This window comes from Crinia signifera, chromosome 3, assembly GCF_055691185.1.
Source record: "Crinia signifera chromosome 3, ASM5569118v1, whole genome shotgun sequence".
NCBI classification, from domain to species: domain Eukaryota; kingdom Metazoa; phylum Chordata; class Amphibia; order Anura; family Myobatrachidae; genus Crinia; species Crinia signifera.
This window is the reverse complement of record NC_139219.1, coordinates 340098251-340126078: the sequence shown is the minus strand read 5'-3', so window position 1 is coordinate 340126078 and position 27828 is coordinate 340098251. Positions and strand designations below refer to the sequence as shown.

At 54.5% G+C, this 27828-nt stretch overlaps 1 protein-coding gene across 1 annotated transcript in view; it reads left to right on the top strand.

Moving 5' to 3' along the window:
* Positions 1 to 10306: 10306 nt before the first annotated feature.
* GTF3C2 (general transcription factor IIIC subunit 2) overlaps positions 10307 to 27828 on the top strand; it is a 108147-nt gene continuing 90625 nt past the window's right edge. The window contains 5 exon segments of the mRNA XM_083178975.1: positions 10307 to 10930; positions 13987 to 14309; positions 15148 to 15496; positions 20339 to 20609; positions 21032 to 21126. Of these exon segments, the coding sequence (XP_083035101.1) occupies positions 14030 to 14309; positions 15148 to 15496; positions 20339 to 20609; positions 21032 to 21126 (995 nt within the window). The 5' untranslated portion in view covers positions 10307 to 10930; positions 13987 to 14029.

Sequence of the window (27828 nt, the reverse complement as noted above, 5' to 3'; positions counted from 1 at the left end):
GCTCCATCTAATGTCCCTGTGACTCTCACCATCGTATGCCCCAGCGTTACCTGCACCATCTGATGTCCCTGTGTCTCCCACCATTGTATGCCCCAGTGTTACCTGCTCCATCTATGTCCCTGTGACTCTCACCATCGTATGCCCCAGCGTTATCTGCTCCATCTGATGTCCCTGTGACTCTCACCAGCGTATGCCCCAGCGTTATCTGCTCCATCTGATGTCCCTGTGACTCTCACCATCATATGCCCCAGTGTTACCTGCTCCATCTATGTCCCTGTGGCTCTCACCATCGTATGCCCCAGCGTTACTTGCTCCATCTGATGTCCCTGTGACTCTCACCAGCGTATGCCCCAGTGTTACCTGCTCCATCTGATGTCCCTGTGACTCTTACCATCATATGCCCCAGTGTTACCTGCTCCATCTATGTCCCTGTGACTCTCACCATCGTATGCCCCAGCGTTATCTGCTCCATCTGATGTCCCTGTGACTCTCACCAGCGTATGCCCCAGCGTTACCTGCTCCATCTGATGTCCCTGTGACTCTCACCAGCGTATCCCCCAGCGTTACCGGCTCCATCTATGTCCCTGTGACTCTCACCAGCGTATGCCCCAGCGTTACCTGCACCATCTGATGTCCCTGTGACTCTCACCATCGTATGCCCCAGTGTTACCTGCACCATCTGATGTCCCTGTGGCTCTCACCATTGTATGCCCCAGTGTTACTTGCTCCATCTGATGTCCCTGTGACTCTCACCATTGTATGCCCCAGTGTTACCTGCACCATCTGATGTCCCTGTGGCTCTCACCATTGTATGCCCCAGCATTACCCGCACCATCTGATGTCCCTGTGGCTCTCACCATTGTATGCCCCAGCATTACCCGCACCATCTGATGTCCCTGTGACTCTCACCATCGTATGCCCCAGCGTTACCTGCACCATCTGATGTCCCTGTGGCTCTCCCCATCGTATGCCCCAGCGTTACCTGCTCCATCTGATGTCCCTGTGTCTCCCACCTTTGTATGCCCCAGCGTTACCTGCTCCATCTGATGTCCCTGTGACTCTCACCATCGTATCCCCCAGCGTTACCTGCTCCATCTATGTCCCTGTGACTCTCACCATCGTATGCCCCAGCGTTACCTGCTCCATCTGATGTCCCTGTGGCTCTCACCAGCATATGCCCCAGCGTTACCTGCTCCATCTGATGTCCCTGTGACTCTCACCAGCGTATGCCCCAGCGTTACCTGCTCCATCTGATGTCCCTGTGGCTCTCACCATTGTATGCCCCAGCGTTATCTGCTCCATCTGATGTCCCTGTGACTCTCACCATCGTATGCCCCAGCGTTACCTGCTCCATCTGATGTCCCTGTGACTCTCACCATCGTATGCCCCAGTGTTACCTGCTCCATCTATGTCCCTGTGACTCTCACCATCGTATGCCCCAGCGTTATCTGCTCCATCTGATGTCCCTGTGACTCTCACCATCGTATGCCCCAGTGTTACCTGCTCCATCTATGTCCCTGTGACTCTCACCATCGTATGCCCCAGCGTTACCTGCTCCATCTATGTCCCTGTGACTCTCACCATCGTATGCCCCAGCGTTACCTGCTCCATCTGATGTCCCTGTGACTCTCACCAGCGTATGCCCCAGCGTTACCTGTCCCTGTGGCTCTCACCATCGTATGCCCCAGCGTTACCTGTCCCTGTGGCTCTCACCATCGTATGCCCCAGCGTTACCTGCTCCATCTATGTCCCTGTGACTCTCACCATCGTATGCCCCAGCGTTACCTGCACCATCTGATGTCCCTATGCCTCCCACCTTTGTATGCCCCAGCGTTACCTGCACCATCTGATGTCCCTGTGTCTCCCACCTTTGTATGCCCCAGTGTTACCTGCTCCATCTGATGTCCCTGTGGCTCTCACCATCGTATGCCCCAGCGTTACCTGCACCATCTGATGTCCCTGTGTCTCCCACCTTTGTATGCCCCAGCGTTACCTGCACCATCTTATGTCCCTGTGTCTCCCACCTTTGTATGCCCCAGCGTTACCTGCTCCATCTGATGTCCCTGTGTCTCCCACCTTTGTATGCCCCAGTGTTACCTGCTCCATCTGATGTCCCTGTGTCTCCCACCTTTGTATGCCCCAGTGTTACCTGCTCCATCTGATGTCCCTGTGTCTCCCACCTTTGTATGCCCCAGCATTACCTGCTCCATCTGATGTCCCTGTGGCTCTGACCATCGTATGCCCCAGTGTTACCTGTGGCTCTCACCTTTGTATGCCCCAGTGTTACCTGCTCCATCTGATGTCCCTGTGGCTCTCACCATCGTATGCCCCAGCATTACCTGCTCCATCTGATGTCCCTTTGGCTCTCACCTTTGTATGTCCCAGCGTTACCTGTGGCTCTCACCTTTGTATGCCCCAGTGTTACCTGCTCCATCTGATGTCCCTGTGGCTCTCACCATCGTATGCTCCAGCATTACCTGCTCCATCTGATGTCCCTGTGACTCCCACCTTTGTATGCCCCAGTGTTACCTGCACCATCTGATGTCCCTGTGGCTCTCACCATCGTATGCCCCAGCATTACCTGCTCCATCTGATGTCCCTGTGGCTCTCACCTTTGTATGCCCCAGCGTTACCTGCACCATCTTATGTCCCTGTGTCTCCCACCTTTGTATGCCCCAGCGTTACCTGTGGCTCTCACCTTTGTATGCCCCAGTGTTACCTGCTCCATCTGATGTCCCTGTGGCTCTCACCATCGTATGCTCCAGCATTACCTGCTCCATCTGATGTCCCTGTGACTCCCACCTTTGTATGCCCCAGCGTTACCTGCACCATCTGATGTCCCTGTGGCTCTCACCACCACAAAGACCCAGGTTTTTGCCAGGGCAAGCAGTAATTTCCCATGTTGTGTCCCAAGTGTAAGTGAAATTCCCAGTTGTAATGCCTCTGTAATTGCACACAGATTTTTTGCTTGTTTATTCCTGGGGATTACCTGGGTCTTCGCCAGTGTGAACATATGTGTACCGGGTTTTATGTGATAAAGCAAGCTGATTGGGGAATGAGATCAGGTGACATGTGGAGGGATGAGGAGGAGCTGGAGCTGTGGGTGTGAGAGGGGAGGAGGGAATAAAGCAACAAGTGACTGGTACTGTTGAGGATTCCGAAGCGGTACATCTGTCAGAAGAGACTTAGGGCGACTGTCATTAGGTCGACTGGCCCCAAGGTTGACAGGGTTAAAGGTCGACATGACTTAAGGTCAACATGGGCCAATGTCGACATTGTTTTAGGTCGACATGAGTTTTTCACTGTTTTTTGACCCGAATGTCGACACAGTCAACATGGACACAGTTGGAGTTGAACCGCAGCCCCTCACGATGCTTCGGGCACGAAGCATCGACCTTTAACCCTGTCGACCTTGGGGCCAGCCGACCTAACTCTGTTCTGACAGATGTACCGATTCCGAGATTCGACTGTACTACAACATAACAATATACTGTCTGCCCGCGGCATCCATAACACCCAGCAACAGGTTGTGAACAAACTTACAGCACTTCGTCAGCAGTACTCCAAGGGGCGTGATCTCAGGCGGAGCAAGAGCGGTGCTGCCCATATGGCCATTAAATCTGCGCTTACATTCCTCACACTTGCTGGCAGGGCAGACACAGGAATTTCCCAAGCCTAAGGTGCAGTATGAACGGGGTCTGTGAGCCGAGATGATCTGTGCCCCGCCAAAAGCCCAGCAACAAAAACCTGGGTTTTTGCAGGGACGGCAATGACAACATTACATTCAGCAGTGACACTTAGCATTAATACACTAATACACTAACTAACACAGGCTCTCAGGTGACGACTTTGTAGTTTATTCTATGCAGGTTACAGCATTCATATACAGCTGGTATCACAGGCTCCAATGGTCCCCAGTCTAATCCACACCCCGGCCTATCACTCAGCCAGAGAGTCCACCATAGAGAGCCAGCAGACAATGCCATGGGAAGCCTTAAGTCAGGACATCCCCAGTGCTGCTGATTATACCTGGGATTCTAACGAAACCTGGCCTGGATCCCCCACATTACCTTCCTGTGGGGGAACATGTTCATTGTAATGTGTTGTGTCCTAGATTATATGGCATGACTCTGCTGTGTATGAAATGATTCCTCACCGCGCGATGTCTTTATAAAGTTGGTGCATTCTTCATCATCGCCAACTCTTCCACAGAACGGTGATGACCAGGAATTGGAGGGGTGACACTGCACCCCAACACCTTCCTGCTGCGCCAGCGCTAAACACAGACCAGACCCAGATAACAGACAGAACACTGTAAGCCAACAACGCTGTCATCGCAGTGACTCTCAGCAATCTGGGCTTCCACCTCTTGCCCTCTAGATATGTGGGGGGGGGGGGGTCTACCTAATAAGTGACCATTGTCCACAGCCCGGGAGCGTTCCCGTTTCCTAGATTCCCATAGTCACATTACGGTCACCGTTACATATAATCCTGCAGATATTAGTGCATCCAGTCATAGTCTCCTGATTCCAGCATCACTATGGTCTGTTACCTGCACAGGATTCAGTACTGCGTGTTCACCTGCATTACCAGTAGTATCCCACAGATGGCGCACAGACCTAGCTGGAGGGGTCCACAGACTTCGTGTACAGGGGGAGTGTGGTCACAACCAGACTATATTATAACTGAGATGTAATAGGCATTTATACATCATAACTCTAAACCTCTTACAAATGCCCTGTAATTAGGATTATTTGCTTATACAGTAGGATACATTGTAACACAATATATACGTGGTGCATATATAGCATACACTACAATAAAAAACATCCTCGGTCTGGAGCATATATCCCAGAACAACATGTAATGTCCTTCTGCCTGCAATGTGATTCCCCGTGCAATGTGCTTCTCTGTACAACGTGATTCCCAGTGCAAAGTGCTTCTCTGTGCAACGTGATTCCCAGTACAATATGATTCCTCGTGCAATGTGATTCCCAGTACAATGTGATTCCCAGTACAATGTGATTCCCCGTGCAATTTGATTCTCTGTGCAATATGATTCCCCGTGCAACGTGCTTCTCTGTGCAACGTGATTCCCAGTGCAATGTGCTTCTCTGTGCAACGTGATTCCCAGTGCAATGTGCTTCTCTGTGCAATGTGCTTCTCTGTACAACGTGATTCCCAGTGCAAAGTGCTTCTCTGTGCAACGTGATTCCCCGTGCAATGTGATTCTCTGTGCAATGTGCTTCTCTGTACAACGTGATTCCCAGTGCAAATTGCTTCTCTGTGCAACGTGATACATAGTACAACGTGATTCCCAGTGCAAAGTGCTTCTCTGTGCAATGTGATTCCCCGTGCAATGTGCTTCTCTGTACTACATGATTCCCAGTGCAATGTGCTTCTCTGTACAACGTGATTCCCAGTACAACGTGATTCCCAGTGCAAAGTGCTTCTCTGTGCAACGTGATTCCCAGTGCAATGTGCTTCTCTGTACGTGATTCCCAGTGCAACGTGATTCCCAGTACAACGTGATTCTCCGTGCAATGTGCTTCTCTGTGCAACGTGATTCTCTGTGCAATGTGCTTCTCTGTACAACGTGATTCCCAGTGCAATGTGCTTCTCTGTACAACGTGATTCCCAGTGCAAAGTGCTTCTCTGTGCAATGTGATTCCCTGTGCAACCTGATTCCCAGTGCAACGTGATTCCCCGTGCAATGTGCTTCTTTCTGCAACGTCCTTCTCCCTGCAACCTGATTCCCAGTACAATGTACTTCCCTGTGCAATATGCTTCTCCCTGCAACGTACTTCTATCTGCAATGTGATTCCCTGTGCAATGTCCTTCTCCCTGCAACCTGATTCCCAGAACAACATGCTTTCCAGTGCAATGTGCTTCTCTGTGATCCTTACCTGCACTACTGACCATAAACCGACTGTGCTCCCCCACCTGCACTACTAACCACACACCCACCATACTCCCCCACCTGCTCTACTGACCGTACAACCACCGCACTCCCCCACCTGCGCTACTGACCGTACACCCACCGTGCTCCCCACTCGCAGTACTATACATACTCCCCACCTGCACTACTGACCGTACACCCACCGCGCTCCCCACTCGCAGTACTATACACATACTCCCCACCTGCACTACTGACCGTACACCCACCTGCGCTACTGTCCGTACACCCACCTCGCACTACTATACATACTCCCCACCTGCGCTACTGACAGTACACCCACCGTGCTCCCCACTCGCCCTACTATACATACTCCCCCCCCTGAGCTACTGACCGTACACCCACCTCGCACTACTATACATACTCCCCCCCTGAGCTACTGACCGTACACCCACCTCGCACTACTATACATACTCCCCACCTGAGCTACTGACCGTACACCCACCTCGCACTACTATACATACTCCCCACCTGCGCTACTGACCGTACACCCACCGTGCTCCCCACTCGCACTACTATACATTCTCCTCACCTGTACTACTGACCGTACACCCACCTGCACTACTGACCGTACACCCACCTCGCACTACTATACATACTCCCCACCTGCGCTACTGACCGTACACCCACCTCGCACTACTATACATACTCCCCACCTGAGCTACTGACCGTACACCCACCTGCACTACTGACCGTACACCCACCTCGCACTACTATACATACTCCCCACCTGCGCTACTGACCGTACACCCACCTCACACTACTATACATTGTTAATGGCGATTAAATATGACCAGAGAGACAATAAGTGAAAAGCGCAGGTTACGTAATAAGTCCGCAACCAACGTACCCTTTATACCTAACTACGTGCGTACAAAGCGTAGCGCAGCGTAGCGTACCTTTTATTGTATTATGTACACAGAGAACCAGTACCTTAATCAGAGATTCCTTCGCAGTATTTTGTCTCTAAACTGCGAATATACCTTATCGGACAGTGTCCGTAATATACCTTGTTGCTATTATGCGAATAAACAGACACGACCACTGTATAGAAATAAGGAGATAAGAACTCCGTAAAAAGGTTGTATTTAAGTCCCTAATGGACAAAAGGGGGTTACAGAAATAAGAATAAACAGGTATAACAAGTAATACAATATACTAACAATGAATACTAAACAGACTCTGCTAAGGGGAAAGAAAACAGATACAAGACACAATCAGCCAATCAATACAATAAGTATAAATACCGTTAATGCAACCGTTACCCGTCTCATCAAATATGCGAAGTGCAGTCCGGTCAGAGCTCACTATCGTTCAGGGATGAACTATAGTCCGGTGGTAAGTCAGGGAAAGGTAGATGTGCCGAAGAGACTTTGGCTGCTCTGGGTCGCCTATCTTATAGGGTCAGAAAGGGGAGGTCAAAGGCCGTTCTCATTGGTCAGGGGTCGAATGTCAGGTCAGCTGTGATTGGGGGGTAAGCTGATACACCTGGTTTGGCTAGGTCCAGGGGAGTGAACTTTAAGAGTCCTTTGTTCGGTGGTTTCGGCGTCAGCAGTGATAAGAACTGGTTTCATCTGGATTTCTTTGTTACATTCTTTCAACAGAAACTGTCCCTGAATTATGGATTATGTCCATAACTATCGAGCCGTGTATATTGCGGAATATTCGCAATGACCGGAATACTTCGCATAATGAACTGAACGGAACGGTACTAAACACGATACAGATAGATGTATGCAGGGCTAACTAAGCTATGTGTGGCGTTCTAAACCTTTAACTATATTTTACTTAGTGCAATTGTTCTTGAATTGCGCACTCGCTGGTGTTGTTGTATACCTCTGGTTACTGTTAAGTAAATGTATTACAAATGTATGATAACAACTGTTTGTAAACAATAAAGTTTTTATTGATAATAAAAGGTGCAAAACACTCTATTGGTGCGGGGTTAATGGGGATGAGTAGGTCTCCCTGTTGTAATAATGTCACAGGGACCTTCAATGCTGCAGATCTCACTATTGTGTCTTCTGCAGATTGGTTTGGGTTACTGCAGCTGCTCTGCAGGATTGGGTTGGGTTAGTTAATTCAGCAATCTCCCGTGGTTTGGCAATGCACGGGATTTTATCTGTCTGTGCTGATGTTTGGAAATGGGTGGGGGGTTTTGTGGGTAGTTGGCAAAGGCAAATCTGGGTTTTTGGATGGGCAACGGCAGTCCTTTGGTGTCAGCGGTAGTCTCTCGCAGGGAAAAAGAAAGTTAGTTTTTGAGGTCAAGGCAAGTGTATGGTGGTACCGGGGGCTGGCGTCCCTAACCCTCCGGTGGTGCACCGTGCACTTACCCGATACCTGGGCTTGTTTCCTGCAGGGGATGGAGACCGCGTCCTCTCCTTCGGTGCTTCGCCGGCGTCCTCACTTCCTCGCGATAGCCGGCAGTGGGTCCACACAGTTGTCGCAGTTCCTCGCGGCACTTCCGGGTTCGGCTTTGCGGCGTCACCCGGGGTGTCACGGGTCCCGTCGCTGTGCGCGCTCAACTCCTCCAGGAGGAGACTTGTGTGTTGATGAGTGGGTGCAGGACTGGTGTCCTGGGGTCCAACGCGTTTCGGCACGTAAGTGCCTTTGTCAAGGATACAGCCCGCCCACAAGGATCCACCCCGCCCACAAGTGTATCCCCAACCAATGACAGAACAGTAAGGCGGGTAGAAATACAGGAACACCGAGATTCAAACTGTATCCTTGACAAAGGCACTTACGTGCCGAAACGCGTTGGACCCCAGGACACCAGTCCTGCACCCACTCATCAACACACAAGTCTCCTCCTGGAGGAGTTGAGCGCGCACAGCGACGGGACCCGTGACACCCCGGGTGACGCCGCAAAGCCGAACCCGGAAGTGCCGCGAGGAACTGCGACAACTGTGTGGACCCACTGCCGGCTATCGCGAGGAAGTGAGGACGCCGGCGAAGCACCGAAGGAGAGGACGCGGTCTCCATCCCCTGCAGGAAACAAGCCCAGGTATCGGGTAAGTGCACGGTGCACCACCGGAGGGTTAGGGACGCCAGCCCCCGGTACCACCATACACTTGCCTTGACCTCAAAAACTAACTTTCTTTTTCCCTGCGAGAGACTACCGCTGACACCAAAGGACTGCCGTTGCCCATCCAAAAACCCAGATTTGCCTTTGCCAACTACCCACAAAACCCCCCACCCATTTCCAAACATCAGCACAGACAGATAAAATCCCGTGCATTGCCAAACCACGGGAGATTGCTGAATTAACTAACCCAACCCAATCCTGCAGCGCAGCTGCAGTAACCCAAACCAATCTGCAGAAGACACAATAGTGAGATCTGCAGCATTGAAGGTCCCTGTGACATTATTACAACAGGGAGACCTACTCATCCCCATTAACCCCGCACCAATAGAGTGTTTTGCACCTTTTATTATCAATAAAAACTTTATTGTTTACAAACAGTTGTTATCATACATTTGTAATACATTTACTTAACAGTAACCAGAGGTATACAACAACACCAGCGAGTGCGCAATTCAAGAACAATTGCATTATCTACCCCAGGGTTCAGTAGGCGGAAGAACCCAGAATTTGCTGCACCGCGAAAACAAGTACCAGTAGTGGAGCGCAATACCAACCCCCCAGAAACACATATTTTACTTAGTGTCAGTATGTATTTATGAATTTATGTGTGATAGTATGGCTACTCTTCTGGTCCACTTTGTCACGCATACTCGGGTATGGAAACTTTATTTGCGCAACTCTGCGAACCAAAATGGCGGCCATACTATCCTAAAATGGCGTGTGTGTAACTCGACTTCCATAACATACTCCCCACCTGCACTACTGACCGTACACCCACCTCGCACTACTATACATACTCCCCACCTCAGCTACTGCCGTACACCCACCTGCGCTACTGACCGTACACCCACCTCGCACTACTATACATACTCCCCACCTGAGCTACTGACCGTACACCCACCTCGCACTACTATACATACTCCCCACATGCGCTACTGACCGTACACCCACCTGCGCTACTGACCGTACACCCACCTCGCACTACTATACATACTTCCCACCCGCGCTACTGACCGTACACCCACCTGCACTACTATACATACTCCCCACCTGCACTACTGACCGTACACCCACCTGCGCTACTGACAGTACACCCACCTCGCACTACTATACATACTCCCCACCTGAGCTACTGACCGTACACCCACCTCGCACTACTATACATACTCCCTACCTGAGCTACTGACCGTACACCCACCTCGCACTACTATACATACTCCCCACCTGCACTACTGACCGTACACCCACCTGAGCTGCTGACCGTACACTCACCTGCACTACTATACATACTCCCCACCTGCGCTACTGACCGTACACCCACCTGCACTACTATACATACTCCCCACCTGCGCTACTGACCGTACACCCACCTGCGCTACTATACATACTCCCCACCTGAGCTACTGACCGTACACCCACCTGTGCTGCTGACCGTACACCCACCTGCACTACTATACATACTCCCCACCTGCACTAATGACCGTACACCCACCTCGCACTACTATACATACTCCCCACCTGAGCTGCTGACCGTACACCCACCTCGCACTACTATACATACTCCCCACCTGAGCTGCTGACCGTACACCCACCTGAGCTGCTGACCGTACACGGCACCTGCAGTACTATACATACTCCCCCCCTGAGCTGCTGTCCGTGGGAGGAGCACGGGTGTACATATATATATGATGCCGGGCACAGAGGTACAGTGGCGGCAGGCACAGGGTGTAGGAGGCGGGAGCAGCTTCAGGCTACGGTAAGATGGCGGCGGGACCCGGACACAGTCTCTGACCTACTCCGGATCCCCGGATATCTCTGACGTCATCCGGCTGCGCCCGCCTCAGTGTGACCGCGTCTGGGACACAGTGATGGGATCCTGAGATATTCCTGTATGTGCTCTCCCTGTACTGTATGTGTGTGTCATGTATGTGCTCTCCCTGTACTGTATGTGTGTGTCATGTATGTGCTCTCCCTGTACTGTATGTGTGTCATGTATGTGCTCTCCCTGTACTGTATGTGTGTGTCATGTATGTGCTCTCCCTGTACTGTATGTGTGTGTCATGTATGTGCTCTCCCTGTACTGTATGTGTGTGTCATGTATGTGCTCTCCCTGTACTGTATGTGTGTGTCATGTATGTGCTCTCCCTGTATGTGTGTGTCATGTATGTGCTCTCCCTGTACTGTATGTGTGTGTCATGTATGTGCTCTCCCTGTATGTGTGTGTCATGTATGTGCTCTCCCTGTACTGTGTGTGTGTGTGTGTGTGTGTGTCATGTATGTGCTCTCCCTGTACTGTGTGTGTGTGTCATGTGTGTGTGCTCTCCCTGTACTGTGTGTGTCATGTATGTGCTCTCCCTGTACTGTGTGTGTGTGTCATGTATGTGCTCTCCCTGTACTGTGTGTGTGTGTGTGTGTGTCATGTATGTGCTCTCCCTGTACTGTGTGTGTGTGTGTGTGTGTGTGTGTGTGTCATGTATGTGCTCTCCCTGTACTGTGTGTGTGTGTGTGTCATGTATGTGCTCTCCCTGTACTGTATGTGTGTGTCATGTATGTGCTCTCCCTGTACTGTATGTGTGTGTCATGTATGTGCTCTCCCTGTACTGTATGTGTGTGTCATGTATGTGCTCTCCCTGTACTGTATGTGTGTGTCATGTATGTGCTCTCCCTGTACTGTGTGTGTGTCATGTATGTGCTCTCCCTGTACTGTGTGTGTGTCATGTATGTGCTCTCCCTGTACTGTGTGTGTGTCATGTATGTGCTCTCCCTGTACTGTGTGTGTGTGTCATGTATGTGCTCTCTCTGTACTGTGTGTGTGTGTGTCATGTATGTGCTCTCCCTGTACTGTATGTGTGTGTCATGTATGTTCTCCCTGTACTGTATGTGTGTCATGTATGTGCTCTCCCTGTACTGTATGTGTGTGTCATGTATGTGCTCTCCCTGTACTGTGTGTGTGTCATGTATGTGCTCTCCCTGTACTGTGTGTGTGTGTCATGTATGTGCTCTCCGTGTACTGTGTGTGTGTGTGTCATGTATGTGCTCTCCCTGTACTGTGTGTGTGTGTTTCATGTATGTGCTCTCCCTGTACTGTGTGTGTGTGTGTGTGTGTGTCATGTATGTGCTCTCTCTGTACTGTGTGTGTGTGTGTGTCATGTATGTGCTCTCCCTGTACTGTGTGTGTGTCATGTATGTGCTCTCCCTGTACTGTATGTGTGTGTCATGTATGTGCTCTCCCTGTACTGTATGTGTGTGTCATGTATGTGCTCTCCCTGTACTGTATGTGTGTGTCATGTATGTGCTCTCCCTGTACTGTATGTGTGTGTCATGTATGTGCTCTCCCTGTACTGTGTGTGTGTGTCATGTATGTGCTCTCCCTGTACTGTGTGTGTGTGTCATGTATGTGCTCTCCCTGTACTGTGTGTGTGTGTCATGTATGTGCTCTCCGTGTACTGTGTGTGTGTGTGTGTGTGTGTTTCATGTATGTGCTCTCCCTGTACTGTGTGTGTGTGTCATGTATGTGCTCTCTCTGTACTGTGTGTGTGTGTGTCATGTATGTGCTCTCCCTGTACTGTATGTGTCATGTATGTGTTCTCCCTGTACTGTATGTGTGTGTCATGTATGTGCTCCCCCTGTACTGTGTGTGTGTCATGTATGTGCTCTCCGTGTACTGTGTGTGTGTTTCATGTATGTGCTCTCCGTGTACTGTGTGTGTGTGTTTCATGTATGTGCTCTCCCTGTACTGTGTGTGTGTGTTTCATGTATGTGCTCTCCCTGTACTGTGTGTGTGTGTGTGTGTGTGTGTGTCATGTATGTTCTCTCCCTGTACTGTGTGTGTCATGTATGTGCTCTCCCTGTACTGTGTGTGTGTGTGTGGCATGTATGTGCTCTCCGTGTACTGTGTGTGTGTGTGTGTGTGGCATGTATGTGCTCTCCCTTTACAGAGTGTCATGTATGTACTGTGTGTATGTTTGTAGTTACAATGTCTGTATATTGCGCTGCCTCCGATATAATGGGGATGACCCGACTCTCTCTCCCTGTACTGTGTGTGTGTGTCATGTATGTACTGTGTGTATGTTTGTCGTTGCGCTGCCTCCGATATAATGGGGATGACCTGACTCTCTCTCCCTGTACTGTGTGTGTTTGTCATGTATGTTTGTCGTTGCGCTGCCTCCGATATAATGGGGATGACCCGACTCTCTCTCTCTCCCTGTACTGTGTGTGTGTGTCATGTATGTACTGTGTGTATGTTTGTCGTTGCGCTGCCTCCGATATAATGGGGATGACCCGACTCTCTCTCCCTGTACTGTGTGTGTTTGTCATGTATGTTTGTCGTTGCGCTGCCTCCGATATAATGGGGAATACCCGACTCTCTCTCCCTGTACTGTGTGTGTGTCATGTATGTACTGTGTGTATGTTTGTCGTTGCGCTGCCTCCGGTATAATGGGAAATGACCTGACTCTCTCTCTCTGTACTGTGTGTGTCATGTATGTTTGTCGTTGCGCTGCCTCCGATATAATGGGGATGACCCGACTCTCTCTCCCTGTACTGTGTGTGTCATGTATGTACTGTGTGTATGTTTGTCGTTGCGCTGCCTCCGATATAATGGGGATGACCCGACTCTCTCTCCCTGTACTGTGTGTGTCATGTATGTTTGTCGTTGCGCTGCCTCCGATATAATGGGGATGACCCGACTCTCTCTCCCTGTACTGTGTGTGTCATGTATGTTTGTCGTTGCGCTGCCTCCGATATAATGGGGATGACCCGACTCTCTCTCCCTGTACTGTGTGTGTCATGTATGTACTGTGTGTATGTTTGTCGTTGCGCTGCCTCCGATATAATGGGGATGACCCGACTCTCTCTCCCTGTACTGTTGTGTGTGTGTCATGTATGTTTGTTGTTGCGCTGCCTCCGATATAATGGGGATGACCCGACTCTCTCTCCCTCTTAGAGCTCAGCATGATCGGGGGACTTAGGGAGTGTCTGTGACGTTAATGGACCATTCTGTTCCTGATAACTGCGAGACGACCACAGTAGAGGTCATGGTACAGAGAAGAGATGATGAGAGTGCTCTTCCTCCAGCAAAAGCTGCTCATCCGTCCATGGTGGACCGGCACCAGGAGGCTGGGGTGTCTCCTGGAATCAAGGGTCCCCACCTAATGAATCCTCCCATCAGGTCCGCAGCTCAGCCCATGAGCTGCCACAGGAAACTGTCTCTCCCAGACTCACAGGAGAGTGTGACCATGGGACATTCAGAGCGTCTGGCCTCCCTGGGTAACTACCCTCTTACATCTAGCCATCCTTCTGCTGTAAGGGTGACGGCGGGGAGTGCCAGTTAGGGGGACGGGGCGGGGTGAGCCAGGTAGGGGGACAGGGCGCGGGGCGGTGTGAGCCAGGTAGGGGAGCGGGGCGGGGAGAGCCATGTAGGGGGATGGGGCGAGGAGAGACAGGTAGGGGGACGGGGCAAGCCAGGTAGGGGGGCGGGGAGAGCCAGGTAGGGGGACAGGGAACGGGGCGGGGAGAGCCAGGTAGGGGGACAGGGCGCGGGGAGAGCCAGGTAGGTGGACAGGGCGCGGGGCGGTGTGAGCCAGGTAGGGGAGCGGGGCGGGGAGAGCCAGGTAGGGGGAGAGGGCGCGGGGCGGTGTGAGCCAGGTAGGGGAGCGGGGCGTGGAGAGCCAGGTAGGGGGACAGGGCGCGGGGCGGGGAGAGCCGAGCCAGGTAGGGGGACGAGGCTAGGAGAACTAGGTAGGGGGACAGGGCACGGGGCGGGGAGAGCCAGGTAGGGGGACAGGGCGCAGGGCGGGGAGAGACAGGTAGGGGGACGGGGCATGGGGCAAGCCAGGTAGGGGGACGCGGGGCGGGGTGGGGTGAGCCAGGGAGGGGGGCAGGGGGCGGGGTGAGCCAGGGAGGGGGGGCGGGGAGGGGTGAGCCAGGTAGGGGGACAGGGTGCGGGGCGAGCCAGGTAGGGGGACAGGGTACGGGGCGGGGTGAGCCAGGTAGGGGGACAGGGCGTGGGGCGGGTTGAGCCAGGTAGGGGGGCAGGGTGGGGTGAGCCAGGCAGGCGATGACTGTTTAATAGTCCTTTACTTTCCTGTGGTTTTTGTTTCCCTAGACTCTTCCCTTCTTGGTGGGAATAATAAGACGTTACTTACTGATGGGAGCTGTGCCGTACAGACGCCAGCCAGCAAACCAAGCTGCGAAGGTCACCCTGGGACCAGTCTTACTGCCTCTCCAAGCCTGGCCAGCCTGTTGGAGAACGGGGCTTCTGCCAGTGACCCAGTAACACCGCCAGTCAAGGTGCCAAAGAAACGAGGCCGCAAGTCTAAAGCTGAACTCCTCTTAATAAGGATGGCCCAGGAGCTGGAGGCCCAATCACGTGAGGTTACCATAGAGACTGCCCCTGAGGAACCCGAGACAGAGCTGACACAGAGTGGAAGGCCGAGGAGACGAGCAGCTAAAACGTAAGTGTCCACATAACATCTCACAAAAACATCACTGATGTCCCTGACCCGTCCTGTGTGTGTGTGTTAATCCCTGACCCGTCCTGTGTGTGTGGTGTGCTGGTGCGTCTGCTGTGGAGAGTCTGCTGTAGTTAGTCCCTGATCCGTCCTGTGTGTGTAGTGTGCTGGTGCGTCTGCTGTGGGGAGGCCGCTGGTATTAGTCCCTGACCTGTGTGTGTAGTGTGCTGGTGCGTCTGCTGCGGGGAGGCCGCTGGTATTAGTCCGTGACCCATCCTGTGTGTGTGTGTGGTGCGTCTGCTGCGGGGAGGCCACTGGTGTTAGTCCCTGATCCGTCCTGTGTGTGTAGTGTGCTGGTGTCTGCTGCGGAGAGGCCGCTGGTGTTAGTCCCTGACCCGTCCTGTGTGTGTGTGTGTGGGGGGGGGAGCTGCTGCGGAGAGGCCGGTGGTGTTAGTCCCTGACCTGTCCTGTGTGTGTGTGTGTGTGTGTGTGTGTGTGTGTGTGTGTGTGTGTGGGCGGGGAAGCTGCTGCGGGGAGGCCGCTGGTGTTAGTCCCTGACCTGTCCTGTGTGTGTGTGTGTGTGTGGGGGGAAGCTGCTGCGGGGAGGCCGCTGGTATTAGTCCGTGACCCATCCTGTGTGTGTAGTGCGTCTGCTGCAGGGAGGCCGCTGGTGTTAGTCCCTGACCCGTCCTGTGTGTGTGTGGGGAAGCTGCTGCGGGGAGGCCGCTGGTATTAGTCCCTGACCCGTCCTGTGTGTGTGTGGGGAAGCTGCTGCGGGGAGGCCGCTGGTATTCGTCCCTGACCCGTCCTGTGTGTGTGTGGGGAAGCTGCTGCGGGGAGGCCGCTGGTATTAGTCCCTGACCCGTCCTGTGTGTGTGTGGAGAAGCTGCTGCAGGGAGGCCACTGGTGTTAGTCCCTGATCCGTCCTGTGTGTGTAGTGTGCTGGTGTGTCTTCTGCGGGGAGGCCGCTGGTATTAGTGACTGATCCGTCCTGTGTGTGTAGTGTGCTGGTGTGTCTGCTGCGGGGAGGCCGCTGGTGTTAGTCCCTGACCCGTCCTTTGTGTGTAGTGTGCTGGTGTCTGCTGCAGGGAGGCCGCTGGTATTAGTCCGTGACCCATCCTGTCTGTGTGTGGTGCGTCTGCTGCGGGGAGGCCACTGGTGTTAGTCCCTGACCCGTCCTTTGTGTGTAGTGTGCTGGTGTCTGCTGCGGAGAGGCCGCTGGTGTTAGTCCCTGACCCGTCCTGTGTGTGTGTGTGTGGTGGGGGGGGAGCTGCTGCGGAGAGGCCGGTGGTGTTAGTCCCTGACCTGTCCTGTGTGTGTGTGTGCGGGGAAGCTGCTGCGGGGAGGCCGCTGGTGTTAGTCCCTGACCTGTCCTGTGTGTGTGTGGGGGGAAGCTGCTGCGGGGAGAAGCTGCTGCGGGGAGGCCGCTGGTATTAGTCCGTGACCCATCCTGTGTGTGTAGTGCGTCTGCTGCAGGGAGGCCGCTGGTGTTAGTCCCTGACCCGTCCTGTGTGTGTGTGGGGAAGCTGCTGCGGGGAGGCCGCTGGTATTAGTCCCTGACCCGTCCTGTGTGTGTGTGGGGAAGCTGCTGCGGGGAGGCCGCTGGTATTAGTCCCTGACCCGTCCTGTGTGTGTGTGGGGAAGCTGCTGCGGGGAGGCCGCTGGTATTAGTCCCTGACCCGTCCTGTGTGTATGTGGGGAAGCTGCTGCGGGGAGGCCGCTGGTATTAGTCTCTGACCCGTCCTGTGTGTGTGTGGGGAAGCTGCTGCGGGGAGGCCGCTGGTATTAGTCCCTGACCCGTCCTGTGTGTGTGTGGGGAAGCTGCTGCGGGGAGGCCGCTGGTATTAGTCCCTGACCCGTCCTGTGTGTGTGTGTGTGGGGAAGCTGCTGCGGGGAGCCCGCTGGTATTAGTCCCTGACCCGTCCTGTGTGTGTGTGGGGAAGCTGCTGCGGGGAGGCCGCTGGTATTAGTCCCTGACCCGTCCTGTGTGTGTGTGTGGGGAAGCTGCTGCGGGGAGGCCGCTGGTATTAGTCCCTGACCCGTCCTGTGTGTGTGTGTGGGGAAGCTGCTGCGGGGAGGCCGCTGGTATTAGTCCCTGACCCGTCCTGTGTGTGTGTGTGGGGAAGCTGCTGCGGGGAGGCCGCTGGTATTAGTCCCTGACCCGTCCTGTGTGTGTGTGTGTGGGGAAGCTGCTGCGGGGAGGCCACTGGTGTTAGTCCCTGATCCGTCCTGTGTGTGTAGTGTGCTGGTGTGTCTGCTGCGGGGAGGCCGCTGGTGTTAGTCCCTGACCCGTCCTTTGTGTGTAGTGTGCTGGTGTCTGCTGCAGGGAGGCCGCTGGTATTAGTCCGTGACCCATCCTGTCTGTGTGTGGTGCGTCTGCTGCGGGGAGGCCACTGGTGTTAGTCCCTGACCCGTCCTTTGTGTGTAGTGTGCTGGTGTTAGTCCCTGACCCGTCCTGTGTGTGTGTGTGTGTGTGGGGGGGGGGGGGGAGGTGCTGCGGAGAGGCCGGTGGTGTTAGTCCCTGACCTGTCCTGTGTGTGTGTGTGTGCGGGGAAGCTGCTGCGGGGAGGCCGCTGGTGTTAGTCCCTGACCTGTCCTGTGTGTGTGTGTGGGGGGAAGCTGCTGCGGGGAGGCCGCTGGTATTAGTCCGTGACCCATCCTGTGTGTGTAGTGCGTCTGCTGCAGGGAGGCCGCTGGTGTTAGTCCCTGACCCGTCCTGTGTGTGTGTGTGGGGGGAAGCTGCTGCGGGGAGGCCGCTGGTATTAGTCCCTGACCCGTCCTGTGTGTGTGTGGGGAAGCTGCTGCGGGGAGGCCGCTGGTATTAGTCCCTGACCCGTCCTGTGTGTGTGTGGGGAAGCTGCTGCGGGGAGGCCGCTGGTATTAGTCCCTGACCCGTCCTGTGTGTGTGTGTGTGGGGAAGCTGCTGCGGGGAGGCCGCTGGTATTAGTCCCTGACCCGTCCTGTGTGTGTGGGGGGAAGCTGCTGCAGGGAGGCCGCTGGTATTAGTCTCTGACCCGTCCTGTGTGTGTGTGTGGGGAAGCTGCTGCGGGGAGGCCGCTGGTATTAGTCCCTGACCCGTCCTGTGTGTGTGTGTGGGGAAGCTGCTGCGGGGAGGCCGCTGGTGTTAGTCCCTGACCCGTCCTGTGTGTGTGTGGGGAAGCTGCTGCGGGGAGGCCGCTGGTATTAGTCCCTGACCCGTCCTGTGTGTGTGGGGAAGCTGCTGCGGGGAGGCCGCTGGTATTAGTCCCTGACCCGTCCTGTGTGTGTGTGTGGGGAAGCTGCTGCGGGGAGGCCGCTGGTATTAGTCCCTGACCCGTCCTGTGTGTGTGTGGGGAAGCTGCTGCGGAGAGGCCGCTGGTGTTAGTCCCTGTACTGTCCTGTGTGTGTGTGTGTGTGTGTGTGTGGAGGCCGCTGGTGTTAGTCCCTGACCCGCCCTGTGTGTGTGTGTGTGTGTGTGTGTGTGTGTGGGGAGGCCGCTGGTATTAGTCCCTGACCCGTCCTGTGTGTGTGGGGGGAAGCTGCTGCGGGGAGGCCGCTGGTATTAGTCCCTGACCCGTCCTGCGTGTGTGTGGGGAAGCTGCTGCGGAGAGGCCGCTGGTGTTAGTCCCTGTACTGTCCTGTGTGTGTGTGTGTGTGTGTGTGGAGGCCGCTGGTGTTAGTCCCTGACCCGCCCTGTGTGTGTGTGTGTGTGTGTGTGTGTGTGTGTGTGGGGAGGCCGCTGGTATTAGTCCCTGACCCGTCCTGTGTGTGTGGGGGGAAGCTGCTGCGGGGAGGCCGCTGGTATTAGTCCCTGACCCGTCCTGTGTGTGTGGGGGGAAGCTGCTGCGGGGAGGCCGCTGGTATTAGTCCCTGACCCCTCCTGTGTGTGTGGGGGGAAGCTGCTGCGGGGAGGCCGCTGGTATTAGTCCCTGACCCGTCCTGTGTGTGTGTGGGGAAGCTGCTGCGGGGAGGCCGCTGGTGTTAGTCCCTGACCCGTCCTGTGTGTGTGTGGGGAAGCTGCTGCGGGGAGGCCGCTGGTGTTAGTCCCTGACCCGTCCTGTGTGTGTGGGGGGAAGCTGCTGCGGGGAGGCCGCTGGTATTAGTCCCTGACCCGTCCTGTGTGTGTGGGGGGAAGCTGCTGCGGGGAGGCCGCTGGTATTAGTCCCTGACCCGTCCTGTGTGTGTGGGGGGAAGCTGCTGCGGGGAGGCCGCTGGTATTAGTCCCTGACCCGTCCTGTGTGTGTGGGGAAGCTGCTGCGGGGAGGCCGCTGGTGTTAGTCCCTGACCCGTCCTGTGTGTGTGTGTGGGGAAGCTGCTGCGGGGAGGCCGCTGGTATTAGTCCCTGACCCGTCCTGTGTGTGTGTGTGTGTGGGGAAGCTGCTGCGGGGAGGCCGCTGGTATTAGTCCCTGACCTGTCCTGTGTGTGTGTGGGGAAGCTGCTGCGGGGAGGCCGCTGGTATTAGTCCCTGACCTGTCCTGTGTGTGTGTGTGTGTGTGTGTGGGGAAGCTGCTGCGGGGAGGCCGCTGGTGTTAGTCCCTGACCCGTCCTGTGTGTGTGGGGGGAAGCTGCTGCGGGGAGGCCGCTGGTGTTAGTCCCTGACCCGTCCTGTGTGTGTGTGGGGAAGCTGCTGCGGGGAGGCCGCTGGTGTTAGTCCCTGACCCGTCCTGTGTGTGTGTGTGTGGGGAAGCTGTTGCGGGGAGGCCGCTGGTGTTAGTCCCTGACCCGTCCTGTGTGTGTGTGTGGGGGGAAGCTGCTGCGGGGAGGCCGCTGGTATTAGTCCCTGACCCGTCCTGTGTGTGTGTGGGGAAGCTGCTGCGGGGAGGCCGCTGGTATTAGTCCCTGATTGCCCTCTCTTGCCTCCTCAGGGCCATAAAGTACCTGCAGAGCTTGGCAGATGAGTGGGCGGGTACTGGACTTGGGTCGCCCACACCTGACCAGGCCGTACCTGAGGAGATGGAGAAGAAGCACGGCAAGAAGAGGAAGGCCGCTGATGATGATGATGATGATGTAGATTTTGTGGTTTCTCCAGAGGCTCTTCTCACAGAGGAGACGGAGGAGATTGAGGATGATGTTCTCAGTGAGCAGTACGCCAGCGATGCCGGCAGCCACATGGCAGAGGTCTATACCCCCAGAGAGGTGAGGACTGCCATCTGAGCCCGATGGTCGTGACCCATCCAGTCCAAGGGCTTCACCGGGCGGTCCCCGGCCAGTCCTAGCGGTGTACTGTACACGGCCAGTCCTAGCGGTGTACTGTCCCCGGCCAGTCCTAGCGGTGTACTGTCCCCGGCCAGTCCTAGGGGTGTACTGTCCACGGCCAGTCCTAGCGGTGTACTGTCCACGGCCAGTCCTAGCGGTGTACTGTACACCGGGTGGTCCCTGCCCAGTCCTAGTGCTAAACCAGGTGGTCCCCAGCATAGCGTGGGCACAGGGAACAAACGTGGACATAACGCTTGTGGACTGGTCACAGGGGACAGCTCAGTGGTGGTGCTGGTAGTGTGTGGGGGGGGACTGCCATGTAGACAGGTGCTGACCACAATTTGTTTCCTTTTACTCCACAGAAAGTGTATACGATGCACAGGGGGTTTGCTGGGAACGGACTCCACAATTCCATCATGGCGCCTGTGTGGGCATCAGCGCAGACCACTAAGGACTTGTAAGTGATGTGTCCGCGCTGATTGTATGTATTGTGACAAAGCGACACTGCCCCCCCCCCCCCCCGTCCCCCGTCCCCCCGTTCTGTACACCTTTCTCCTTCATCCACTAGGTGTCTCTGGAGTAACACTGGGGAATAGAAGGGCGACTACAGGGAACATGGCACATTAAATGTAAACGAGTGTAGTTAACTCCTCCCCTTCTACTACCCCCCCTCAGGCAGTCTTAGAATGTGCCCTCTGGGAGCTGGTCACACTCTGGCTTGCTCCAGGGCAATTGTTATAGATAGAAAAAGCTGTAAGTTCTTACTTATGAGGACAGACAGGGTCTTGCCGCTGCCTGTTTGCGTCGTGGGAGCTGCCGGGGGGACCCGGCCGCAGCTGTGTGCGCCTCGTGCCCCAGTCCCCAGCTGCAGAGACCACCATCTCCGGAGTTACACGGACGCAGTGAGCGTCACGATCCTCCCTCTGCCCTATCGCCTCCGGCCAGCAAGGCAGACTTGTGAGTATTGCCTGACCCCCCCCCCCCCCCCCCCCCCCTGCTAGCAGTGGGGGTCAGGTCCTACAAAGATGGCGGTACAGCAGGTGTTTTTTTCTAAACTTGGCGCCATGATGGGAGATGGAGCTGCTGGGTGGAGGGAGCTACCGTGTGGTGTGCTCCCAGCTGCCCCGTCACCTCTACACGCTGTTGGACAGTCTTCTCAAGAACAGCGCTGCTTCTCCCGGTGACCAGACCTGCTACAGCTCTCCCAGGCTCTGTGATCAGACAGTGGGGTTTAGAGCATAGTGGGACAGTATTGGGCTGTATGCAATTAGGCTATAGCACTCCTGTGTTATATACCATAGTGTTGTTCTGGCCTGTGGCAGCTTCTTTCAATGTACTGTCTCTCCTGTCCAGTGTTTCAACCCTGGTATACTGTACCATCCCTGTGTAGTGTATGTGCAGTTAAGCTTCTATTTCTCTTTCCTCCACTAGGTGACACTGGAGAGTTACAGTGGGGAATAGAAGGCGACCACAGGGAGCTTGGGCACTTTAGAATAAATTAACAGTGACTAACTCCTCCCCTTCTACTTCCTCTCCAGGCAGTCTTAGCATGTGCCCTGCGGGAGCTGGGTGCATTCATTGCTCACTCCTGGGCTTTTTTATTTTTAGCGATTCTGCAATCAGCAGGAGGATAGGCAGGTAGCCCCCTGTCCCTACCTGCCTGCGACGAGGGTGCTGTCGGTGGGTCCGGTCGCAGCTGCACGCAGCTTGCCTCCGGTACCCGGCTGCAGGAACCACAGATCCTGAGGTCCCGTCGCCGCTGCACGCAGCACGCCTCGAGGACCAGTCAGCACCCCGCACCCAACAGCTGAGGCAGGGGTAAGTATAGCGCTGATCTCCCGTTAGCGGGGGATTCAGTGAGAAAGATGCGGCAGCGCACTTTTAAATACAGCGCCATAGCGAGGAGCGGAGCATAGGCGTGCGGCATGCTGGGTACTTCCGCTTCCTCCTTCTTCATAGGAGCGGCAGCCATTGAAGCAGCAGCGTGATCAGCGGCTCCCTCGAGGCGTCTGTAAAGTGCAGGTGACCCTGGTACAGTGAGTCACAGCGGGACATAGGAGGTCAGGGCGGCTTGGACTGTGTCCAAAAAGGTCCCTTAGCCGGCGCAAGTTATATTTATATACAGTGCGCGTCTCTGGCTTGGGGCAGACTTTGCCTTATATACCTCCTCTCCTGTCCGGTGCTTAACCTCTCTCTCTCCTCTCTGTGGATGATTGATGAGTGTATGATGGCTGGTGGGGCTCCTAAAAAGATTGCTAGCAAAAAGTGCAGCACCAAGTTCACCCCACACGCTGAGGGCGCCATTTTATGTCCCCCATGTGCTGCAGCCCCAGTCCCTCCGCCTGCTGCAGCGGGGCAGGATAGTGCCCTAATATACAATGGAAACAGCAGCTGAAACCTCTGAGAAGCTCTCAGAGGATTCAGCGTTCCCAAAGAAGCAGTGCGCGGGTGTATTGACGTCATGACATCGCCCGCGCACCGCAAATGAGGAGCCAGAGTGCCCGGCACAGTGGGGAACAGGCACCCGCTCCCCACACTGGAAAGCCTGCATCCTCTTGGCAGACTGTGTCCCCCATCATCTGCCTGCCTGCCTCACGATTGTGTGTCTCCCGTCATCCGCCCGCCCGTCTGTGTTTCCAGCTGTCCCACAGCAATACTGCAGGACAGATCAGGATGGGAAATGACAGACCTGCAAGTAGTGTCTGCCGCTGTGCTCTGCGCACAGACAGTGGCAGCCAGGGACGGAGGAGCAGAGACAATTTGCAAGATTAGTAGGCAGGAAGGCAGGGCAGGAAAAGCAGCCTTTATTTTATACAGTGTGTGCATGTGTATAATTATAAATTATAAAATATATATACACACACACACACACACACACACACACACACACACACACACACACACACACACACACACACACACACACACACACACACGGATTTACACTGGTTGGAGAGCTGCACCTCTCGTGTTTCTATACCTGGTCTCCGCTGTGTGGGCACCCCCCAAAGTAACGGCCATATTTGTAGCTGTGCCGGACCACCTCCAAAATATATCAGCTTCCCCAGACACCCGCTATATTTGGCCTCCCCAGTCACAAGCTATCACCCTGTCACCCCAGCCTCCATAGTCACCCTCTATCTCTGTCATCCCAGCCTCCCCATTCACCTGCTATCTCCTTGTACCCTTGGGGGAACTTTTGTGTGGCCATGCACCTTCCTTGCCAGACCACAACCACAGGACCTGAAAACCAGGCCCTATGAGCCCATAAAGGTATCTTTGTTATACACCAGACCGTCCCCTTCCCATGAGAGTAAAGGCTCAGCTTCTAGCAGTGCCCTATGTGCATACAAAGGTTTGGTCCGAAACGCGTCGGTGCTGTGGAGGAGGCTGTTCAGTGCATTGGTTTTTCTTCTTCACCCATTTTTTGTCATCTTACTGGGATTCCTGTTCACCTCTGTACCCGGGCAAGTGATACAGGAATAAGGAGCTAAGACAAAGAGGCACTTGGAAAGCCGTTTTTTAAATCTTTTTATTGTATTGTATTTTTGCTGGACTCTGGAATAAAATTGTGTACTACCGTTTGTGGAACCGGTTTGGAGTGAGATTTTTACACACCCAGAGGATCCAGGAGCCAAAAGAAACCTTTGTATGCACATAGGGCCCTGCTAGAAGGTGAGCCTTTATTCTCATGGGAAGGGGACTGGTGTATAACAAAGATACCTTTATGGGCTCATAGGGCCTGGTCTTCAGGTCAGTACAGACCGGAAATCCTGAGATTCTAGTGGTGATCTGATGTTCTGAGTCATTCATTTCTTCTGTCTCTGTATATTTTCTATTTTGGAGCTTATATCCTGGGAATCACGTTCGCCCAAGGAAGGAGGAGAAAAACATCCACCTCATTGTCTGACAGCCCATCATTGCACACCCTCTTTGTATTTTGATCAGTCACCCATGACTGCTCTGGTATAGCTTCAGACTGAGGGGTCTCAGAGCTGGTACTGCCACCCTTCACATATGATTTGGGGACTTCTGATGCCACAAACCTGGCAGTGCTCCATGAACTGCCTATCACTTGTACCCCGTGCACCTCACCCTATCAGCCTGTGCTGGACCTTCTGTGCACTTTGCACTGGGGGGAGGGGGGTGTATTTTGCAGAGGGGGAGATGCTGCTACATCACCGGTAAGTAAGTGTACAAAAAGTAGATCCTGGGTTTCAAAAGTCCGGCCACCCCTGGTCTAGAGCATTACATGCAGACACCCCAGCACCCCCTCCCCCTAGAGTGGCTTCTGCTAATAGGATGTTTCCTCAGGTCCCTCTGTTAGATGATACAGATGATGATATGCCAGATCTAGAGGAGGCTCTAGCGCTGCAGGACACTGATGTTCCCCTCTCAGGGTTTAGAGGACTTAATACAACAGTCCGTTTAACCCTCAATGTCTCTGAGGAGGAGAGGCCTGCTGTGCGTCCCTCTGTTTATGCTAAAAAGCAGAAACAGTCTGCATTCTTCCCAGCCTCAGTGGAGCTGGAAGATCACCTGCAAAAAGCTTGGTTACACCCTGACAAGAAGATTCAGGTGTCCCAAAGGTTTTTCACTTCCTCTTTCCTAAGGATGCTAGGAAGTCATGTGAAACGCCCCCTGCTGTCGACTCTTCGGTATCACGCTTGTATAAAAAGACAGTACTTCCCATACCAGGAGCTTCTACCCTCAAGGATGCTAGGAAGTCCTGTGAAACGCCCCCTGCTGTAGACTCTTCAGTATCACGCTTGTATAAAAAGACAGTACTTCCCATACCAGGAGCCTCTACCCTCAAGGATGTCTCTGACAGACGGTTAGAGAGCACCCTGAAGAATATTTATTCGGCCGCAGGTCTTTTACAAAGGCCGGCCCATGTGGGCTGTTGGGTCAATAGGGCCATGGAGGTCTGGGCGGCCCAGGTTGCCTCCTCCCTAGACCCGGGGGCAGGTGACATGTTACTGCTGGTAGAACACATACGTGAGGCTGCAGGCTACTTAGTTGAAGCCTCTTCAGACGTCTGTATGCTGGCGGCTCGTGTCTCTGCCCTTTCAGTCTCAGCTCGCAGAACTCTTTGGTTGAGACAGTGGAATGCGGACGCCGACTCCAAGAAGGCGGTGGAAGAGTTACCCTTTGATGGTGAGGCGCTCTTCGGTCCAGAGCTGGACAAGATGATCTCACAGGCTATGGGGGGTAAGTCACAGTTTCTGCCTACAGCAGCCCCTCCCCCACGCAGGTCCTTCCCCCCACTACAGGAGGGCAGTCCTTTCGATCATTCCAACCCACCCCCAGATTCATGGGTAGGTCATGTGGAAGCACAACCAGTTCTAGGGGCTTCCGAGGCAGAGGTTCAGCCAGCGCACCCATCCTGGATGCAAAGGTTACCTCCAAGCCTTCTGCATGACTCTCCCAGTCCCTGCCTGGAGCGCAGAGTGGGAGGCCGTCTGCTGTTTTACCAGCACGTTTGGTCCATGTCCTGCCAGGACGCATGGGTAAAGGACCTGGTGGCAGTAGGCTACAAGATAGACTTCTTGTTGCCTCCTCCTCTACGTTTTTTCCCACAGGTTTGCCAGCTTCTCCAGAGAAAAGCAAGGCACTACAGGCGGCCATTCACAAACTCAGGGACATGGGGGTGGTTATCCCAGACTCGGAAAGGTCGAAGGGATTCTATTCCAGCCTGTTTCTGGTTCCCAAACCGGGCGGCTCGGTGAGGCCCATCTTGAATTTGAAGCAGCTCAATCCGTTTCTGCGGTTCACCCGTTTCAAGATGGAGTCTCTGCAGTCAGTCATTGCAGGCCTGGAGCCGGGGGAGTTTCTCGTATCCATCGATATAAAAGATGCATACCTGCACATCCCCATCTGGCCCCCTCACCAGGCCTACCTGCGGTTTGCCATTCAGACAGGTCACCTGCAGTTCAGAGCCCTTCCCTTCGGCCTCTCCTCTGCGCCCCAGGTATTTACCAAGGTCATGGCTGTCATGATGGAGATACTCAGGGCTCAGGGAGTTACCATTGTCCCTTACTTGGACGACCTTCTGTTGAAGGCTCCGTCCAAGGAGATCCTGCTGCACAACATCCAGCTGACACGTCAGACACTGGAGTCCCATGGCTGGATGCTCAATATCCAGAAGTCTCAACTGACCCCCTCGCAGAGGATCCTGTTCCTGGGGATGACCCTGGACACGGTCCACAGACGGGTTTACCTCCCAGTGGACAAGGTCCTGTCTCTACAGGAATCGGCTCGCCTGGTGCTGCAGCATCGGAGAGTGTCAGTCCTACTTTGCACAAGGCTGTTGGGAAAGATGGTGGCCACGTTCGAGGCGGTGCAGTACGGGCGTTTTCGATCTCGCCCCTTCCATCTGTGTCTGCTCCACCAGTGGTCATGTTCATCTTTTTCTTTATCAGCGAATCACCCTTTCCCATCAGGCTTGAGCATCACTAGCGTGGTGGCTCGACTCCGGCAACCTGCAGGAGGGACGGCGGTTCGCCATACACAACTGGACGCTCCTCACCACAGACGCCAGCCTCAGGGGCTGGGGAGCGGTCACGTTGGGCCTCCACTTCCAGGGCCTGTGGACGCCTGGAGGAAGCACAGCTGTCCATCAATGTGCTGGAACTCCGAGCGGTGTAATATGCTCTCCTGCAGGCGGAGGTCATTCTTCAGTACAAGGAAATCAGAGTACAGTCCGACAATGCCACAGCTGTGGCCTACATAAACAAACAGGGAGGCACTCGCAGCCGTGCAGCGATGAGAGAAGTGAAGAGGATTCTGCTTTGGGCACAGGAGCACGCGGGGGCCGTGTCTGCCATTTTAATACCAGGTGTGGAAAATTGGGAGGCAGACTACCTCAGCTGACGAGACGTCCATCACGGAGAGTGGTGTCTGAACCCCCAGGTCTTCCAGACCTTGACTCGTCGGTGGGGATGCTCTCACCGACCCGAGGGAGTAGGTAACAGTGCTGTTCATTACCCCAGACTGGCCTCGCCGGTCGTGGTACACGGTTCTCACAGGCCTGTTAGTAGACGAGCCGTGGCCTCTTCTGTCCGAACTTACAACATCTACATTTGACGGCATGGCTGTTGAGAGGTCCATTCTGAGAAAAGCAGGCATTCCTCAGGCAGTGATCCCTACCATGATCGGG